General features: G+C 43.6%; 1 protein-coding gene across 1 annotated transcript in view; it reads right to left on the bottom strand.

Moving 5' to 3' along the window:
- Osbp (oxysterol binding protein) overlaps positions 1 to 9,338 on the bottom strand; it is a 60,178-nt gene extending 50,840 nt beyond the window's left edge. The window contains exons 1-2 of the mRNA XM_075686807.1: positions 8,901 to 9,338; positions 8,630 to 8,835 (exon numbers count right to left, since the gene is read on the bottom strand). Coding sequence (XP_075542922.1) covers positions 8,630 to 8,835; positions 8,901 to 9,034 — 340 coding nt within the window. The 5' untranslated portion in view covers positions 9,035 to 9,338. The remainder of the gene's footprint in view (positions 1 to 8,629; positions 8,836 to 8,900) is intronic.
- Positions 9,339 to 19,269: the final 9,931 nt, after the last annotated feature.

Raw genomic sequence — 19,269 nt, 5'->3', positions numbered from 1 at the left:
TGTAAAGTTTGACACTGTTTCCGCCAATGCCGTGTGCGGCACGAAGGTGGTTGTGCTGTTGGTTGCAATGATACGAACTCGCATGTGTGATTCGCTGGTTTGCGACGCCTTTGTGCAACTGAGGGCTTAAAAAGTAACGTTTTGGTTGTGTGGGGAGAGCAGAGTTCGGGCTTGGACTCGGACAGACGTTTCTGCATTTGAATAAAGCGTCACTTTATCGGACAACGGCTCTTCCTTCGCACTGCCACCGTGCACTGAAATCATCGAGGGGCACCAACTTCGGACCTTAAACACCTTCCCTCCTTAACTAGTGTTGAAGCTACCAGAGGATAAAGGGAAAGGTAATTAACTTCAAGGTACACATTCTGAGAATGCAAGAATATTACAACCAGGTCAGTATGAGAAGCAACCATGGCTTCAAAAGGGGTAACGGTGTGTCAGTTTTATTATAAAAACATTATAAAAACCATACCTTGCTAGGACGAAGCAGTTTCCGAAACCTTTCTTTTCCCTTATACTTACTACTGAGCAATGAAATTGTCTGCCTTATTTTGTTATTGAATGTCCAAATACAACTGCATTTGAAGTTGCTCTATTAATGCACCGTATGTAACCTATCCTGCTTGGGTAGCCCAGCTGTCTGCAGTACTGTTAAATAAATAAATAAATAAATAAATAAATAAATAAATAAATAAATAAATAAATAAATAAATAAAAGGTATAAGAAGGACCGCTTGAAGTGTGACCATAACTTAAAGACACTCTGTGCACATTGCAGGATATCATTTTCATGTAGTTGTTACTACTGCGCTCTGGCAGCAAGGTCACCTAGGCTTGTCACATTGCCTACATACAGTGTTCTGCATTATCATTGTCACGTAAGTGTGCAGCAGCAGTATTTATTTTATATTTACCAAAACACGTCAAGCAGGTTTCTTTACTCACATTTGCCAACAAAACATATGCCGTGCAACCTGTAAATCACAGAGTTTCCTTTGGGCTCAAGCAATGGGTCCCATGCTTTATGATCATGATGGCAAATGCAGTTTTCTTATGGATATGCTTAAAGGCCTCAGCAGATTGGCAAGAAGAGCTCACACTTTTCTACAGGTGTGAATTGTGATAAGTGTTTATTCATCGATTTTATTATGTTTACTACATATGTACAAATTTTAGTTACTGTATTTACATGATTGTAAGTCAACCACTTTTTTAAAATTTGAAAACCTGAAGTGGGGGGTTGACTTACAATCAAAACCAAAACATGGCACCACCAAAAAAGCGAGACCAACGGGAGCTACAGCGTAGTTACAATTTTATGTTTGCTCTATGGCCCTACCCGTAGCTTTTCGCTATCCTGCGTGTTTGTTCGCTTTTCGGAAGGGTTTTTCAACATTTTTGAGAGTCTTACAGTGCACACAACACTAATGAGGGGGTATCGATAGTTGATGGAAGCGCTGCTGATCCATTCGCGGGGGCACCCTCAGAACGGCGGTACATGCGGGGAGCATGGGTAGTTCATGAAAGAGCAGACACCGCTCACGGGTTTCGCTTTGCTTGTTGCACTTAGCTTTCTCTATAGTTTGATAAAAGGCATTGGTTTGACGCATTCCACTTGACTGCCAGCTACGTGCTACTTCTATGCTTCCTCAGTCGTCATGAGTGCTCCAGGCCTACTAATCGTTCGGCACTTGTTCACAGCAGCGTTCAAGAGTGCTGCCATCCTTTAGGCCGAAGAAACAAACCTCTGCACAGCGGGCCGCAAGTTCGATGTTTCTGGACGGGTGGTGCGAGTAGCGACTGCAGCGAAGCGAAATTTTTGCCTGTGACGGCAAGTGACGAATTTCCCACATGCAAAAGTCAGGACGCTTTCCGGAGCTGTAGGCTAAGCTTGCGGCGTACATCGGTGAAATGCGTGATTGGTCCCTGCCAGTGAAGTGCAACATGGTCATGAAACAAGCCTGGATCTTCGCCTTTTAAAGGGACATTAAAGTGAAAAATGATTTCTTTTGCATCAGTAAATTACCATTCTACAACACCAAAAACATCACTCTTACAACGATAAGACGTTTCGTAAGCCAGAAAAAGTGCAACGAAATACGGGTGGCGATGCCTACTGAAGTTCCCGCACCTGGGAGCTGTGACATCTTGGATTTTGATGGCATCTTCTAGGGCCTACTAATTATGTATAGCGATACAGATTGACTACATTGTGTTTTAAAGGAACCAAATATTAAACATGGCAAGTTTCGGGAACCTTTATTCAGCCAGCGGGGCCCAAATGTGAAAACATACTTTGGCATCTTTGACGTCACGCTGACGTACCGGCGTGAAATTCAAATACTAATACTTGGGCCTTCATTTTCTCATCTATTAATCAAACTATTTTTTTTTAAATGACTGCCTACAGGCTTCTCAAACAATGCTTCATTAGTCTAGACTGATTTATTGTTTCGCTTTAGTGTCCTTTTAAGGACTTGCTCCGACGTGAGTAGAACGAGTGGCTGGCGGCAGAAGACTGCGAAATTACGTCAACCGGACCTGTCAAAATTGCCTCCCTGACGGCTGCGTGTGGTTGGGTGCATTCGCCGGGGGCTGCTGTTCCACAAGATGTGGTGGCACGGTCGTTTGCCAAATGTGAAATTTCGCGAGGCGACGACGCGCTGTGGGACCGTAGCAACAATGACGACGGCAGCACTAGTGAAGATGAGTAGTCCAGTGACCACGTCAGCTACTAATATATTTTCATTATCGAATGCGCCCTCGGGTATGCTCTCCCTTTGTTTTTTTTCCCGTCACGCGATATGGGAGGTCGACTTGCATTCGAGTCGACTTAAAATCATGTAAATACGGTACTAATGCCTCTATACACTAATTTTATGCTTGCACACAGCTTCAATCATTGTTAATCAGAATTTCTAACAAGATAATTTTCCAATGCACCTATAAACTTTTCTCAAGGGACTCCATGGCCTCGATTACCCTTGCACAATAAAACCCACTAATCATGAGGCCTTATATGACACATGAAAGACTACTTTTTTGAAAACTGGGAAAGAGCCACAAGTTCGAACTGAATTATGCCATAACTCAAGAAAATGCAGCCCAAAATGCAACAAAGTAATGACATACCCTATGTATGTTTTGTTCATTTTTGAACTATTCTTGCACCAGTACTCTACCCTTTCTCTAGAGCAGCGAAATTCATTTTGGTGAAACTTGCACGGCCCATATTCAAGCCTTCCCTGCCGATTAAACAAAGACTACGCACAAATGTGCTTCGCAATCAGAATGGGAAAATTAAAGCAACCTAGCCAGGTTACAAAAGCCCCTGAAAAAAAAAGAGGCCTGTTCCTGCTGCTACCGAACCACATCATTTTTGCGATTATCCTGCGATACACAAATTGACACATATTGCACCAGAAAGGTTCATAAAAAAAATTTGTACTGCAACAAAAACATACTGGAAACTAGCCTAAGAGTCAATTACTGCTTTATTTTGCAAACTGACCATCCAGTTGTAGTCACTGTCCAACATCTTTGCATGGGTGCATGGTGTCTTTTGCCCACAAACCTGCCTGCATTGTCTACCAATATCAGCTGTATTTTATGCATCTTTGATGTGTTCATTCTGTATTGCGCTGTACTATGGCATGCTATGTGCTGTGCTGCTGTCTGTATATATTCATTTTGTCTTGGTCTAATATTGCTGCACTACTGAAAAAGCAGGTTTCCTGGACATTTTCAAAGCTGCCAAGTGTAGAAGTAGTGCATTCCAGTCTTTCCATACCTTGGAGGCATAAAACTGAACCGAACAAAAGTGGCCCCACACTAGCTTCCCTGAATACTCACAGCTGCCCCAAGGTAAATCTCACCTCTACAAGTCTATCACTTTTGCTGTCATTCACCTTTATGCCCTGCTGTGATGGATTCAAGTATCCCATGGCTGCCAGAATCATTTGATGTCACTCTCCTCTAGGTAATGTCAGTGTGTTTCAAAAGACCACTGTATCATCTAGAACGACACCAGCAACACTTGAAAAAGTAAATGTTGTTATTGGAGGGCATGGGCAGTTTTGCAGTTTTTTACTATAATCTGCAATCCCCCATAAAATACTAGAATTGAATTACCCCTTCCATATGCTACACACGCTGCTATTCTGCACTAAAAGATTATTTACAATGTACTCACACGTGTGCCTGCATGCATGCATGTGTTTGGGTAAGTCCATGTTGAAAGACAACAAATTTATTTCACCTTTAGGCTGAGCACTACTGAAATAAATTTGTTGTTTTTCAACACGGACTTACTCGAGTACCAAGAGAGTAGACAGGAAAATTTACCTTTAAACTACATGTATACATATGCATATAATGCTGTCTAATAAGAGTCCTTTAGGCTTACACACTACACAACTGATAAGGCAAAAGCCCTCCGTGTCAGGGTGAACTAGGCCTTGGGGCTGGTGGAGGATGACAAAATTTACAGGGTCACAAAGAGCACAGCCATAGCAAAGGCTTGTTCTCATAAGCAGCCCAAGCTAAACACCCTTGCACCAAGTGCTCGGCCTTCCAATCTCCTCTTACTTCCTGTGGAAATACTGAAACTGTTAGCGCTTCAATGGCAGCACCCTTTCTTGCCCGCTAGTGCACTGGAACTGGGCTGTGTCGACAGTTTCCCATATTTCATCTGCACATGACCATTTCACATCCCGAGTTACACCTATGAACTTCAATTTAAAGGAATAATGAAATCACACACTTAGCTTGGCATCTTCTTTAACTAAATGAAAGCCCACACTCTCTAATCGCAAGATAATATACAGCTGACTCCCATTAATTTAACATCAGTTTATGTGCGAGGCCATATTAAAATTTTCTTGCACAAGATTGATTTTTTTTATTTTTACATTATATGTGTGCCCCAACTTTCAGAAACATGTTTCAAAAAAATTATCTTCCTACCGTTGTTAGTTCGGAAGTTACAGCGAGTTTTTCCAACCCATACCCTCGTATTGCGAAACCAAAACTATGTTGCATTGGTTCCAAAATTCGGTACTATTTCTTTCATATAAACATCATTCAAGATACTTTCTCCATTTTACGGTGTCACAGAGCAGCCACACGAACAAAAAGAAGGCTCTACTAGTGCCCCTTGTGGGGGACCCCAGCTGTGAAGCTGGTTGCACGTTAGGCGCCTGTGCAGTTCTGACACCTTTCACGTGATTGGAAACATTTGTGTATGTTTCTCTCAACACAAGATTTTGCTCCACCTCATGTTACATAATCTTTGATAATTTTGCTGAATGAATTTTTTTTCAATGTTGCACACTCATTTCTTACAGAGATGTGTGCAGCGAACTAGGACAAAAGAATTGATGCAATATTTTTTTTATTTAGTGCTCATTTTGCAAATAAACTTGGTCCAAATAGGCAATTTTTTTGCTTTGCTTATCTTTTTCAGACCATTACTTGCTTAATATTTACCCCGTTACATTTATCCTAGTTCACTGCATAGGTCCCATACTTGGCCACATAAATACCAAAGCTTAAGTCAATTCGGAAATTTATTTGTTACTTATCAATGATGATGCGACTAGTACTTCTAACACATTTTATGACAAAAATTACTTGCCAGAATATAAAATTAACCACTTTTCTGCACTGTATATAGTTGCGTAATTAAGTAAGACAATCTTGTACAGGAAAAAATGCTATTGTATCCTTGCTTCCGATTTAAAGGTTTCTTTTCTTTTTTTGTGGCCTCCCACCTTAATTCAACATTTTGCTTAATTCGAACAGTGAAATGTCCCGGCGAGGAACCATGGAAGGAAAACTCATTTAGTCTGAACTCGGCAGCATGCCACATTAGTTAATTTTATCCCTAACGACTGACACCAACGCCCCCTCAGGCATGCAGCAGCTACTATAAGCTTGAAAACACAAGAAATTCAGCTGACTATGCTAGTGCATCCTTAGGAGTAAAATTGTTTCGTATAACTTTAGTTTTGTTTTTTAGTAGTCGACGCTACTTCTACCTGCACTGCCACTTGTTTGTGCACTGTCGCACTGAGCCAATTTGTTAAAACAAGTCGGCGTCCTTCGCTTGATGCTGCTCGAGTCATGCTTGAAGAGCAAGAAACAAAATAAAGTTACAGACTACTTAAAGCAATAAAAAAAAGATCCAAGATTGTTCTTTTGGCTGCCATTGTTGCTACTGACCAAGCCTTGCAGTCTGGCAAGGGTCTAACTGAAGGGAATACTAGCTAACGGCAGAGAATCCCAGATGTTTCGACGACCCAGTTTCATTTTCGGCACTCAAGAGGCGAATGTGCTATGATGTCTTGAGACAATGGATCACTCTGTTCCGACGATTGCAGCCACTGCCACACGCTGCATACAGCCAGAAAATGTGCACACAGAACTCTTGCTAATTTTAAAAATTTTCATAAGCAACATGATCACATCTAGTCTTATCGCAACACAATAGGAGCAAGTTTTCCTTTGTGTGATGATAATGTAGATGATGTAAGGTCCAGCATTAAAAGATTACCTGTATTATCACATTAAAGTAAGCTTGATACTCGCTAAGTGTCATCCTTTCATATGTGCGTGAGGCGTGCATAGACTTCCCGCAACCTCAAAAATGTGCATCAGTAGTACTCCCCTAGATAGGCTCGTTAAGCTCGATTGCTAAATGACACTTCCAACATACCAGAAATATCAGTCTAGTGAGAGCACGATCGTAGCAGGCCAGAAAAGATGCACAAGTGAAAGACAGGCTTGCAGACCCCCCACTAGTTCTTCGCAGCATCTGCTCAGGAATAAAGTTTAGTGATAATGAAAAATTACAGTGCGTGCTTAAAAATATAGAATTAAAAACTAAACACAGGGACTTTGAAGAACTCCTTCGAAACAAAACAATGAATAATGTGACGGTCTTTAAAATCCCCCCATCACCTCTTTCTGCTTTCTTCCACAAAAGCTGACATTTTTATGCAAACAGTAGAATGCTTTCAGTACTCAATTGTTACCTTGTCTAATGATCTGATCTGCAATACTCACATTACTGCTGACATTCATTCAGCAAACAAAACACTTGGTTTCCCTAGGCACCCACGTGTGCCACATTCCGCAAATTTTAAGACTGGTAGTCACAAACAGCATACTACACATAAAGACGAAAAAATGCCTGCTACCCAAGATATATTATTATTATTGCTGTTGTTGTTGTATACAAAAACAAGCAAAAAATAGGAAAATCAGGCTAGCTGTTGTCTGCTGAAAGGTACATCACGCCCATCTACTTGAAGAGGAGAAAGGAAAATGAAATATAGAGTATGAGGTATAACATCACACAAGGACGGAGGAGGGTCACTACAGATGGTAACCAAGTCCACCTGCTGAAGAGAATTCCACAACCTTATATTGTCTTGAAGTACCGCCTTATAGAGGACCTTAACCAGCCTTGTCAACATACACGTCTGTCCAATATTGTGCCACAAGGATGCATTCACTGCAATTCACATGACTTAAGTGTATGATCTCTAAATGCAAAATTTCATACACCACTGAGGTAGCCAGAAATTTTTTTCGAAGGGGGTGCACACTTGACTGGGGACTCCATGGGTTGAGTGCTCCCTCCCTGGGTGTGCCTCTTTCCCCTTACCACTACAGTTACCACTAGCCTTTGTCTTCTTTATAAATTCTTGCCCACTTCCCACAACACTATGTATCACATCACCCGCAAGATAATAACACTGGTAACCTTGAATCCCTAGGCAGTGTTCACGTACTACTACCTTCTCAGCTTCATTTCTTTCTTTTCCCAAGCAGACAGAGAACAAAATGCCCTTCCCCATCATATTGCTGACATTGCCAGATTCCACATATTATTTGATAGTGCCGCTTGTTGAAGATGTGTTCTCCATCTACCTTTGTATGTTCACTGTTATAATACACTCATTCTGGAAATATAATTGTACCATCGTAGTGCCTACAGTGTAAACGAAAGCCCCAAACGCTATTTTATTTATGCTTTGTGCAATGCAGCTGCCTAGAAAGGGGTGTTTCAGGAAATAAAACAGCACTCAGAAAGGCTACTCTGCAAGTGACATTAACTGCTTGTAGACGGTCTATACAATTTTACATTGCCGTTGAGACCTGGAGAGGGAGGAAGCTGGTCAAACTTAAGTAAGCTGCACTGTTGTGACATCTGAGTGCCTCAGGAAGTTACTGGTGGGTCGTAACGGCACACCAATAAGTTGAAATCTCAGCCAAATGTATCCACTTGTTTGTGCACAGTTTCAAGTATGAAAATTCAAAACATGCATGCAAAAAATTGACGAACACGGCTACTCGCAACTTTTCCACGCTGAGGTCTGCTGTATGCGACCAGTAAGTGCGTCTGTCTCATTTTCGAAGTAGTCAGTGAAACTAACAATATACGGCTCCGAGCTTCATTCTCGAGATGACCCCCGTTCAACAGGCGGGATACACCACAGCAGAGGTTCTACGGAGCGAGACCGCTGCTGCGGTCGGTGTCCTTGATTTCTTTGATCGCACCTACGATCGAGCTACAATTATCACCGCCGCCCAACGGAGCGACGGTCACAGCAGCTGAGCTCACCGGACTCCATCATGCGCACGGCACGGGCCTTGGCCAGCTCCAGCGCGGTGACCCATTTCTGGCGCTCGATCTCGTTGCTGGCCTTGAGGTGGAAGGTCTGCGTGCCCCCGTTGGAGATGACGAAGTTGCAGGAGTCCTCGGTGTGGATCACCGCGCTCACCAGGCTGATGGTGCCGCGACACGTGTGCGCCATCTCCGCCTGGTTCCTGCGTGTCGTCGCACGACGCGGTCAGCAGCTGCCGCCGCCACTGCGCGCACCACTGCCACTCGCCTGTAGTATGAGAGCAGCCCGTTGGAGAGCACGAACCAGCGCTTCTGGTAGCCCTTGAGGTAGTTGGTCCACTTGGCGAGCCATCCCTTCATCTCCGGCTCGCCCTGCTGCTGGCCCGCCTCGCTGCTGCTCATGGCTGTTCAAGCGCCGCCGGCGCTACTCAGCGACACGACGCGCAGTGTCCTCCGCCGGCTCGAGTCCCCGCTTACCATACGCTGGCGGCGGCGACTCCGTCAGCTACCGGCGGCCCTGCACTCGATGCGGGAAAAACAATCACGCAACGTCGGCCATGTTTCGCTGCGCCTCTCCCGGCGCCTCTGCCTGTACTCGCGGGGGCGGCTCCACGCCCCCGCGTGGTAACCGTTTCTCCCGGTGCGTACTGGCCACCGGCCACTGACGTCGCGCCGTCACAGGACACACGCAGAGGATTTCGCGCCAGTCCTCACGTGCGTCGGGCAACGTGTTGATATTTTATGGCCCGAACGTCGTGTTGCAGCTCTCTCTTGCTGCATTCCCAATGACATCGACACGAATTAGCGCGACGTTCAACCGCACACTTTAAGTAGGGACTTCCTGAGCGCACTTGCCATGTTCGGGCTAAAGTCCCTAGATTTTCTAAAAAAGCAAAAAATATATGCGGGCTGTAGTTCGGACACGCGCTAATCATATACCGCTTCCGTTCAATATCGGTTTCTGATAGCGCGGCTCACACGTTTACACCACCACCATGCAGTATGTCACGTCTTGCTTCCTCATATCGGGGAAGTATAATGCGTGCCTCGTAGAACGTATTAAAATATGCAGAAAAAGGCGATGGTTTGGTAATATTTATTGCGAAAGCTATTGCACGGACGTTCGAGGTGCATTCTCGCCGTCCCGCTATCGACGGAGCATGCGTGATCCAGGCGCGGAGGATTACGGTGTTTCCAGAAACGCTAACTGCGTTTTACTGTAAAAACGACGGAGCAAAGTGGTTTTCATAGTAAAAGAAGCGAAAAAAAGTGACATCCACTGAAGTATTAGGTGATTTGAATGCGAAAGCATTGTGACTTCTCTCTTTAATTTGTTCTGTTCATGATACGTGGCATTATACATTTTCACTTGCATTTCACAACTCTACCTTAATCCACCTTGCTCTGACTTTTGCCAACCTTAATCAAATTTAATTCACATATTACTCCACCTTAAGTCACCTTACTCTAACTTTCTCTAACATAAATTAATTCACTTTGCTTCACTCCAAACAACCTTAATTCGCTTTGATTCACAGTAATTAACCTTAATCACTACAAATTAGCATTGCTATACCATTTACTACATTCTGTATTATTACTGACATCATACAAGACGCTGATGAGGTCACATTGATTTTTGGCACCACTCCTTGCAGACAGCAACGCCAGGTTTTCTGCCTCATGGGACATATAATGCTTTCGCATTAATAATGGCAAAACAAAGCATTGAAGTACGCAGGAAAGGCACTGAATTAACAATTTGAGAGCAGCGCATGTCCTCTGTACTTCTCCGTCTTGTGTGGCACTTCTTGCACTACCTTTGCTCTGAAGATCAACCAACTCGACGAGTTTCACACTCTAGAGCAAAGTGGACCGTCAACGTGCTCCGATCAATCGGTTGACTCAGGATAGCTTTGTCTTCTACTGCTGACATCACCCAGTAAAAAAAAATGGTAGGCAACCCTAATGTTTGGCTTAGCTGTCTCATTGTGGCACTCGCACCGCGGCACTGGTGTTTGTAAGGTTAACTTTAGGTGAACGCAATGCATGAACCGAACTCTGAGTCCACTGTTTTCTATTAATTAGTTAGTTAAATATCACGCCACCGTCTTGTGTGATAGATAATTACTTCCGCTTTCTACATCTGGGTTTCCAGGAATTTCGCCAAAGTCGTGCTCACATGGCGGGTCTCTAAGGTCTATGATTCTGTGCTTTGGTGTATGGTAATCATCATCATCAGCCTATTTTATGTCCACTGCAGGACGAAGGCCTCTCGCTGCAATCTCTAATTACCCCTGTCCTGCGCCAACTAATTCCAACTACCACCCGCGAATTTCCTAATTTCCTCGCACCATCTAGTCTTCTGCCGTTCTTTACTGCGCTTCCCTTCTCTTGGTATCCATTCTATAACCCTAATGGCCCAGCGGTTATCTAACTTGCGCATTACATGACCTGCCCAACTCCATTTTTTTCTCTTAATGTCAATTAGAATATCGGCTATACCCGTTTGCTCTCTGATCCAAACCGCTCTCTTTCTGTCTATTAACGTTGTGTCTAGCATTTTTCGTCCCATTGCTCTTTGAGTGGTCCTTAACTTGTTCTTTTGCTTCTTTGTCAGTCTCCAAGTCTCTGCCCCATATGTCAGCACCAGTGAAATGCACTGATTACACACCTTTCTTTTCAATTATAATGGTAAGCTCCCAGTCAGGAACTGACAATGTCTACCGTCTGTGATCCAACCCATTTTTATTCTTCTACGGATTTCCTTCTCATGATCAGTGTTCCCTGTGATTAATTGACCTAGGTAAACGTACTCCTTCACAGACTCTAGAGGCTGACTGGCAATCCCGAACTCTTGTTCACTTGCCTGGTTATTCATCATTATCTTTGTCTTCTGCATATTAATCTTCAACCCCACTCTTACACTCTCTCTGTTAAGGTCCTCAATAATTTGTTGTCACCCGTCTACATTGTTGCTGAATAAAACAATGTCATCGGCAAACCGAAGGTTGATAAGGTATTCGGCGTCGATCCTTACTCATAAGCCTTCCCGTTTTAATACCTTGAATATTTCTTCCAAACACGCAGGGAATGGCATTGGAGAAATTGTGTCTCCTTGTCTGACCCCTTTCTTTATAGGTATCTTCCTACTTTTCTTGTGAAGAATTAAGGTCGCTGTGGAATCTCTGTACATATTTTCCAAGATATTTACGTAAGCGGTCTGTACTCCTTGATTTTGTAATGCCTCTATCACTACTGGTATCTCTATACTGAATCAAATACCTTTTCGTAATCTATGAAAGCCATATATAGAAGCTGATTGCACTGGATTTCTCGATTACCTGATTGATGACATGTATGTGATCCATTGTAGAGCATCCCTTCCTGAAACCTGCCTGTTCCCTTGGTTGACTAAAGTCCAATGTTGCCTTTATTCTATAGGAGATTACCTTGGCAAACATTTTATATAATAATGGGAGTTAGCTAATGGGCCTATAATTTTTCAATTGTTTAACATCTCCCTTTTTGTGGATTAGTATATGGTTTGCATTCTTCCAGTTTTCTGGGTCCCTTGCAGTCGATAGACACTTTGTATAGAGATCCACCAATTTTCCAAGCATTATGTCTCCTTCATCTTTGATTAAACCAACAGTTATTCCTTCTTCTCCTGCCGCTCCTCCCCATCTCATATCTTGCAATGACCTTCTGATCTATTCGTTAGTTATAGGAGGAGCTTCTGTATTCTATTCATTACTGTTTAGAATGGAATCATCCCGAGTCCCCTGGGTACTATACAGGTCAGTATAGAATTCTTCCACTGCTTTTACTATACCTTCGAGATTGCTGATGATATTACCCTGCTTATCTTTCAGTGCATACATCTTGGTTTGTCCTATGCGAAGTTTCCTTCTCACTGATTTCAGGCAGCGTCCATTTCTTACGGCTTCTTCGATCTTTCTCTTGTTACAATTTCGAATACCGCTTATTTCCACCTTGTTGATCAGTTTTGACAGCTCCGCGAATTCTATCTTATCTCTTGAGTTGGACACTTTCAATCTTTGTCATTTCTTTATTAGTTCCTTTGTTATTTGGAAGAGCATGCCTACTGGTTGCCTTGGTGCCTTGCCTCCCACTTCAATTGCTGCCTTTGAAGCCAGCCTAGTTACAGTTTTATTCACTAACTCTATGTCATCTTCATCTCTCTATTCTAAGGCTGCATATTTGTTTGAAAGTAGCAGCCTGAATTTGTCTGCTTTTACCCTTACTGCCTCTAGGTTGGCCTGTTTCTTCTTGACCAATTTTACTTTTTCTCTCTTCAAATTGAGGTGAATCCTAGCCCTCACTAACCTATGATCAGTACATTTTACCCTACCTATCACTTCTACATCCTGCACTATACTGGGATCGGCAGAAAGTATGAAATCAATTTCATTTCTTGTTTCACCATAAGAGCTTTTCCAGGTCCACTTTCTGTTGCTACCGTTCTTGAGAAAGGTGTTCCTTATTCTCAGCTTATTCCTTTCTGCAAATTCTATCAGCATCTCTCCTCTAGCGTTCCTAGAATCGACGCTGTAGTTGCCGATTGCTTGTTCACCAGCCTGCTTTTCCCCCACTTTTTCATTGAAGTAGCCCATTACTACAGTATACATACTGAGTTTGCACTTTTCTCATCACTAGTTCAACACCTTCATAAAATGTGATCAACTTTATCATCATTGTGACTGGATGCTGGAGCGTAGGCTTGTACTACCTTTTATCTATACATTTTATTAAGTTTCTAAATAATCCAATTTTCCAACTACCACCAACTGGTGCTGACCCAATCCGTCTTCTTCACGGTACGAAGGCGCATGCGCCCTGCCCCAGCGGATTAGTCGCGAAACGTTTTGGAACGGCCGCACGCGAGGCCACAGTGCTTAACCTCAGGCGGAAAGTCCCCCGAAAAGAAAAAAAGAAAGAAACGAAGAAGTGACCCCTCTAATTTTTATTGGGCTCAGGCACCCCTCGGCAGGTCAACTGTAGCACTGCGGCACCCATTGAAAAGGGCCGGGGGTGGTTTTATTGCCAGTGGTGCCTTGTACAGGCCAATTATAACTCTTCAATTTTTCTATTAATAATTTTGTTGCGATTAATTGGTTCATGCGGCATAAACAAAAACAAGAAGGCAGGTGTTGTCGTACTGCTCCTTGTATTTCCCCAATGCACGCACATCATTCTCACCACCCTGCTTCGACTAAACATGGCACAGCATACTGTTACATGAACTGCCTGAGCGTGAAGCTACCTGCTTGTGAAGTAGTGAAGTTTCACCTTGGTTTCGTTAGGTTACCAGTTAATTTTCATTTGATGAGTTGTGTGTTACAATTGCTGTGGTATACCAAAGGCGCACGCATTTTGTACACTTTTGTAGGTAAGTAGGTGTGAAACGTTAATATATATTGTTGTAGTGCCTGAGATGGCAAATTAGGCCAGGCAACTATTGTTCTGTGTTGGAGCCAGACTTACTAGCTATTAAGTTCACACGTCTTAAACCCTTTAACTCCCGAGTTATTTTCGAAAAAAAAAAGTTTCCGAAATTCTATTTTTTAAAGTGTCTGGTGGAATCGACACATTAAATAACTGGCTGAAGTACACTCAGAATAATAAATTATTTACAGAACACCCATAAAGATTTATCTGATTCTAGAGAAAGTTGTCTTCACTGCAAAGCTTGAAAGTGCCGGCGGCGGTGCACGTGGGGACAGAATAGCCTCAGATACTTAAGAGGAAGCTTTAGCTCGAGTGCTCCTATCTAAATACATGTAAAAGGAGAATTCGTTTTTCTCGGCAACCACTGCACCAAATTTGACAAGGTTTGTGGCATTTAAAAGAAAAACTTAAAATCTAGTGACTGTTGGTTTCGAATTTTTGAGTTAGGTCGTCAATTTTTTATAAAAAATTGGCGAAAATCAAAAATTTTCAAAAAACGAACCTATCAAGTTTACAACTCTGTAACTCAACCACTAAGAATGATAATACAATTCTGTAAATTGAATCTAAAAGTACATCCATAGCGGACAAAATTAATATGTTACACATGAATATAAAAAAATTTAATCTTAGGGAAATACAACTTTTGTAAAACCGTTGTAACCAACGTAACAAATTCATGTAAGATGTAAGATGACATATTGAATTTGTCCGCTTTGAATGATCTAATGGATGCCGTTTACAGAACTGCGATATCAGTTCTTGATGCATAGCTATCAACTTGTAAACTTCGTGCTACTATTTTTTTCAAACGGTCAAATATTTGAAAATCGTTTTAAGAAAATTCAAGCCCTAAATCGAAATTCCGCTTCCAACAGTCACTAGAATTTAACTTTCTCTTTCAAATGCAACAAATTTCATCAAAATCGGTCCAGGGATTATTTCATAAAAACGTTTTTGCGTTTTACATGTATTTGAATAGGCCGCGTCGGAGTTGGGCCCGAGCTAAAGCTTTCTCTTAATTGCTCCTGTATCATATTTGTCGCAGGTTTCGAGTCCAAGATGGCGTAGAGCTTGGAACGGCACTGAGTAGAGACAGGTGCTCAGCGACTTCGGCCTGAAGGAAAAGTTGATCTCGCAGAGCAGGGGGCCGTAATCGGGAACTACGGCTAAGCTTGATACAGAGGCATCTTGCGTGGGAGAACGCCGGGTCAGGATCGAGACGTTGTCGGCGGAGTTCATCATAACTCTGACAAAGATCAGTGACTTCGACGACGGTCTGCGGGTTTTTCGATAAGAGCATTTGAAAGGCGTCGTCTTGGACGCCCTTCAAGAGATGGCGGATCTTATCGGATTTGGTCATTAGTGCATGGACAGGCTTGGAAAGGTCAACTACGTCTCCTATGTAGTTGGTGAAGTTCTCACCGCGTGCTACTGGGAACGGCTGCGCAGGCGCTCTTCGGCACAAAGCTTCGGCACCACGGGGCGACCGAAAACTCGCGTGAAGCTTGTCTTGAAGTCTGAGCAGGTGCGAAAATCAGATTAGTGGTTGCGGAACCACACGTTCGTGACGCCCGGCCGTGAGGCAGAAGACCACTTAGTTCAACGTACTTAGGAGTATCGTCCCACTTGTTGTGGCCGCTCACGCGTTCGACGTTGCGGGCAGCCAGGCCAGAGGAAAACGGTCAGCATCCCGACTCAAGGTGCCCCAGCAGGAACAACAGCCGACAAGAAAGAAGGAGGCCCTACGAAGCAAGACGCCAGGGGTCCTACTGGCATGCCGCACCCCTCAAAATAAAAAGGTGAGCTGGGCACAAGTCGCATCTCCCACTGACAATGCTAAGAATACGCAAACACCAATCACACAAAACCCACAGTAGGAGAAAATAGTAGAAGCTACGAACTACTTCTAACAATTTAGCCGAGATACGAGCCGAGTTTGAAGCTTTGAAGCGCATGGTAAATAACAACACATCACAGCAACCCATACAAATTGCGGTCCGCACTTACAAATTTGCTTGTATTTGAACCATAGACTTTTTCTGCCGGTATATTTCCCATTTACTGGTTACGTCATCCTGCGGCAACTGCGCCTTCTTTGCTTGCCGGTGCCATAGCCTCCTATATTAAATATAGGAGGCTATGCCTGTGCTCTCGGGAGGCTTTTTGTTGTTCGGTGATCGCTTCTTGCATCTCCCTGTTCCACCAGCTTATCGGTTTCTTTTTTTTCCTTTCCAACGAATATGTTGTTTCTCTTTCCGTATTTCTGCCGTTATTGCAGCTACAAGCTCACTATATTCCCACTCTTTATTTGGCCATTTGTCAAGTTCTTTCTCGACTCTAGTGACGATATTTGTTATTTGTTCAGTGTTCAAATTTGGACTGGCCATTTTGCACTCCTTGCTCTCTTTCCCAACTACATATTCCATTTTCAAAATGATGCGTTTATGGTCACTCCCTATGCTGCTGTACCCTTCCTCATCAATGACCATTTCTATCAACTGATCATGAATTCCTTCTGTCATCAGACAGTAATCAATGGTTGGTGAGAGCACGTTGTTGGGCGAGTCGGTCGTACATACTTAAAGAAGGGAATTGCGCTAAAAAAAGACACGGACGAGTAAGGACATGGACGGGCGCAAACTCGCGACTGATTTTATTCAGAAAGCACATACATATATATACCTAAATTTTCATTCAATCATTGCCTAAGCGCACATGCCAAGAACGTTTTCTCTTTCTTATACAGATTGATACTAGAATCGCTTACGCATTTATCACCTGACTTATCAATGTAGAAAGCCTCTGCGAGTTCACGTGCTACCTGGTTACGACTGCGCCTTAAGATTTTGGTTCTAGCCAGCAAAGGCTGGCATGCTTTATCAGGCGTAGCCAAAGGGCATGCGCCGCAATGTAAGGGCAAATTTGACCCTTTTTCGTTAACCATAGAAAGCTTATGAAGTGGGAAACCGGCATAGAAAGCCGGTTTCTCACTTCCCACTTTCTGGATGGATGGATGGATGTTATGAGCGTCCCCTTTGGAACGGTGCGGGGCAGTGGGTTGCGCCACCAAGCTCTTACTATTATACTGCCCAATGTCCTAGATAGGTTAAAAAAAAAAACACTATGAACTACCACACCCAAATTTTCTGATCCCCTATTTCGAACTGTGCTTTTGTACGTCTCCGTTTTTTGTCGTTTCCCTAGTTTTACTCCACCAATCCTCCAATCGCCTCTTACTAATGCCTATTGCGGACATGTTTGCTTTTCCACTGCTGTCGCTGAACCCAAGTGCTTCAAGGAGGCCAGTGGCGCCTAAATCAACCGCTGGGTAGACGTCTTCATATTCTAATAAAACATGCTCCACAGTCTCCCTAGCTTTACAGCAGCAAGCACAGGCTTCTTATTCCGTCTTATATCTCGCTTTATAGGTGCGTGTTCTGAGGCATCCCGATCTCGCTTCGAAAAGTAATGAGCTTCCCTCTGAGTTATCATAAACATCCTGGATGAATGGATGGATGTTATGAGCGTCCCCTTTGGAACGGGGCGGTGGGTTGCGCCACCAAGCTCTTGCTAGTATGCTGCCTAATATCCTACCTAGGTTAACCAATGAAAGAAGAAAAAAAAAGCACTATGAACTACCACGTCCAAATTTTCTGATCCCCTATTGCGAACTGTGCTTTTATATGTCTCCGTCTTTTGTCGTTTCCCTACTTTTCTTCCACCAATCCTCCAATCGCCTCTTACTAATGTCTATTGCGGACCTGTTTGCTTTACCAGTGCTCCCGCTAAACCCAAGGGCTTCAAGGAGGCCAGTGGTGCCTAAATCGACCGCTGGGTAGACGTCTTCACATTCTAATAAAATATGCTCCGTCGTTTCCCTAGCTTTACCGTTTTCTTCAGTGTTCCTGTATATGCTCCCGCAGGGAGCAGAGTTGCGCATACCTTTTCCGGCGCCGCTCGCACAGCTATTGGCCGAGCGCGAAAAATGACGTCAAATGATCCGCGCCGCTGCGAAGCCAACTTTACGGGCGCATCGCCGACTCATGCGAACTCGTCGTTTCCGTCAGTGCCATCGCCATTGCAATCAGCGGACCGTCGATCGTGCGTTGAGAGGAGCAGCTGCGGGTTTCAGGTACGGTATTCGACGATGTGAAGTCAAGGACCTTGGTGAAGTGATACGAAACACATCGTACTGGCACTTGTATTGTGCCATTACGATGCCAAAAATGTGTTGTCAGATTACAGTCTGCACTGTGTGAATAATTACTCTGCAAGTTTGCCATCTTGATGTGATTAGTGCAATAAAAATAACCTGTTGTTACTCTTAATAGCTTGTTGCCTTCCCATTTTCTTTGAATTCTGCCCCCAAGGTTCCAAGAACCAGCACACTTGGCCTGCTGCCAGCAGCCGTTCATGCATTCCCTTGTATGAAATAAATTTGATCTAGAAGCTCTTGCATCTTGAATCTTTTTCCACTTGCAGATTTGCTGATACTATATAGCTGATTAGTCTGCGGTGTGAATGAATCGTAAAAGTAAGCTTTGCTTAAAATGTGCGCATGTGAACATTTGAAATGCGCTTAAATCTGTGTCTGCACCGCATGTATCGAAAACGTGCAGCTGTTTTGAGCGATGGTTAGTGATAAATGACGCTCTGTTAACGGTCACTGACATAACTGCAGGCACGATAGCTCTCTTGGCGACGGTCATTAATCGGCTGGTTTCGGCAGCCAATATGCGCTAAGTGTCCAGCTTACGTGTGTGAAGTTTTAAACACTCTCTAAAACATTTCTTGCTTTCTGACAATGATAAGACAACTTCATATGCATGAAAATCATTGCACCGCCTTTTGTGGCAACGTACTGCGCGTTTGCGAGCGAACTTTGGAGCTGTTCGAGCCACGGGAGTATTTTATTTTGGGGAACTGAAGGCGGTGCTACCCCCTATTTGTACGTTCATGTGTGTGTTTGTATATGCGTGTTTACATAGGTACATACAAAGTTTCGGTTGGTTGGAAGCCCACCCCCTCCGACTGCACGAATGACTCATTCGAGTGTAGCCTGTATTAAGAATTGCCCTTTGCTAAGCGCCTGCGAACAATTGGCGCTTGTAGCTCGCGACCACTAGAGAGAAAGGCGGAACACCGCGTGGCATTTGGCTCCT

The sequence above is a fragment of the Dermacentor variabilis genome, chromosome 3 (assembly GCF_050947875.1).
Source record: "Dermacentor variabilis isolate Ectoservices chromosome 3, ASM5094787v1, whole genome shotgun sequence".
Classification (NCBI taxonomy): Eukaryota; Metazoa; Arthropoda; class Arachnida; order Ixodida; family Ixodidae; genus Dermacentor; species Dermacentor variabilis.
The sequence above is the reverse complement of the archived record's forward strand: the minus strand, read 5'-3'. Positions and strand labels throughout refer to the sequence as shown.